A 2,583-nucleotide genomic window follows, 5' to 3' on the forward strand; every position below is an offset into this window, starting at 1 on the left:
TTCTTTTTAAGCTTTCTCAATTTTTTGACGCTCATATTTAAGAGATCATACAATCCTTTTGCGGTGTAAATCTATATTCGGTGTGAAGTTATTTATTTTGATTTCTATTTTAATAAGAAATACTTTATTCACAATATACCTGTACTACTTTTAAGCTTGTTTTCCTTCTTCTACATGATAAAAGTTGTTTTATTATAAAGATTTCCTCATCCTCAACAACAGAATCACTGGAGTTGCACCCACACACAATATCTAAAAGAACTGTTGGAAATCTTAAACCTTAAATGTAAAATCGTCTTCTATTTTATTTTAAAGAATAGACATAATTCGTCACTTATTTTAAACATATAATAGTTTTTACAGTAGGATAGAAAGTATAAAAAATATTATGTATGTGTATACACTTACTTAGAGTAGTAAGATTTATGTGATGCTCAGCCTGGCAGTTATCCCTGACTTCATAGTAAGTTATTTTACACTTGTAGATATCTTCGTCAGTCACTTCAACAGTTTTCAACACGAGAAAGGAATCCGATTGATTTGTCGAGTGGTCCACTTGGATCCTGCAGGAAAAAACAATATTATAGTGGTTGTTTCAGTAATAATTATGATTAACCAATACAGAACTACTCATAAAAGTTAAATTAAGAATAATAATGCTTAAAATAAAATTTTAATCCAAGAGTTTTGCTATTCACTTAGAAATCTACAATCTTACATCTTTTTCTATGTTTAATAGTTTTGTAAAAAATAATAATAAAAATCACCAAAATCAAGAGCATTAAGTATTAGCGTTCGAAATAATCATTCAAACAATATAGACAGAATAAACTAGAGTGAAAAAAATAACTAAAATTATATACATATTAATTAATAAATTAGAAATAGGGTATCATTCCAAAAATAGGATTACGACTATAGAATAAAACTGATTAAATGATAACTGAATAATTTATGTAAAAAAAGGTAATTAAAAATAAAATAAATATACCTGAGAAATATTAACACTTATAATGCCATATACCTTCTATTTTAAGCATTAGGAAATCTTCTAATCCTCCTGAAATATTCTAATGTAAACGATATTTATGATAAGGAGAGTTAAGGTAATTGAAACGAAGAAGTTGTTTTAATTATCGCATTGCGCCTGATGCTTTATTGAGAGTCCAGGTAATGGAGTAATTCCGCAAGGATAAGAATTATGTATTCAGAGTGTGTGGTAGGTGCTACCAGGCATTATAAACAATAATAAGGCAGCGGGCAACCCTTTGGACTAACATCAGAAAAAAAAGTTTATAACATAAGTAAGCCGATAGCCTAAATTAGGTCCAAAAACAAAATTCGATACTTGAACTTCGGGAATACATTAAATTTTGAAGCTTAATGTACTATGTAATGTACGGTACTCTTTTATGACCAAGGGTTGAACAACGAGCTGGAGTAATCAACATCCAGACTCAAACACCAGGTTTCTCTTAATGGACCACTTTATAGAGGACGATGATGCACTCCGGAAGGGTCTCTTAGAAAAATATAAAATAAAATTCTATATTGCCAGCTAACACCTGAAACGAGGATATGGACACTTTATACCATTTTATTTCCTACATTCAGAACTTTCAAACCAATTAATTACATAAGAAGATATAATAGTAATAGGATTAATTTTTATCCAATCTTTATTAAAGTAATAATTTTTAACAATCTCCTGTAACATTTGTAAATGTTTATCAAATTAAACATTGCTAGCGGCCTGCCTCATCCTCCACTGGTTTTTAGTACTAGTACCGTGGTTGAGAGAGAAGTGCCAGGATCTTACGGGTTTCTGCTTTTTTCTACACGTGGAACTATACTGAAGATTTGGAGAGATGAGTGTAAATATTATAAATAGGAATTACTTTATTTCAGATATTATTTTACTTAAGTTTTATTTTTGTTCTCATCTATTTTTTTTATCATTTAATTTATATATTTGTAAATATGATGTGAATGAGTTATATATTGAAATAGTTTTAGTATTTATGCGTTTCAATCAAACCTCAGTCTGAGGAATCTATGTATGTTCAATTAAAACATAAAACATTAACATTAGAAAAATATAAACCTTATCAGAATGTCTATCTTAGAAGATTTTAACTTTAAAGGTAATGAAAAAAAATAAAATAAAAGAATAATAAGATTCCAACGTAAGTCGATGGCATAAAGTTTAATTTTAAAGTATTGAAAATAATTTTGTTAGTCAGGCAGGAAACAATTGAATCACCTGTCGACCACAGTAAAGCTGCCCTCATTGTGAGGGGCTTTCAACGATATATTAAGGTAATGCATGGTAGTGATGAAAAATGAAATGTTCAATATCGGCTTCAAACGAAATTTATATTGCATAAATTAATAAGATATGTAAATATTATTTAATCAATATTACTTTAAACACTAAATTTAAAATTAATAAAATATATCTCATTTTAATAATATACAGTCACAAACGTTATTCGTGTATTAGTGTATGGATAAAATGATTAAATGTAGTTTTTTCAGATTCCAAATATATATTATTAGAGTTTTTAACAGATATATTAATAA

At 28.0% G+C, this 2,583-nt stretch overlaps 1 protein-coding gene across 1 annotated transcript in view; it reads right to left on the reverse strand.

The window, feature by feature from the left end:
• Nucleotides 1-2,583, reverse strand: part of nrm (neuromusculin) — a gene marked incomplete at its 5' end in the record, with an annotated part of 472,198 nt that overhangs the window by 330,539 nt on the left and 139,076 nt on the right. Inside the window, 1 exon segment of the mRNA XM_067045512.1 lies at nt 409-563. Within this exon segment, the coding sequence (XP_066901613.1) occupies nt 409-563 (155 nt within the window).

The sequence above is a fragment of the Halyomorpha halys genome, unplaced genomic scaffold (genome assembly GCF_000696795.3).
Source record: "Halyomorpha halys isolate HHAL.00 unplaced genomic scaffold, Hhal_1.1 Scaffold48.1, whole genome shotgun sequence".
In the NCBI taxonomy this organism is placed as follows: Eukaryota; Metazoa; Arthropoda; class Insecta; order Hemiptera; family Pentatomidae; genus Halyomorpha; species Halyomorpha halys.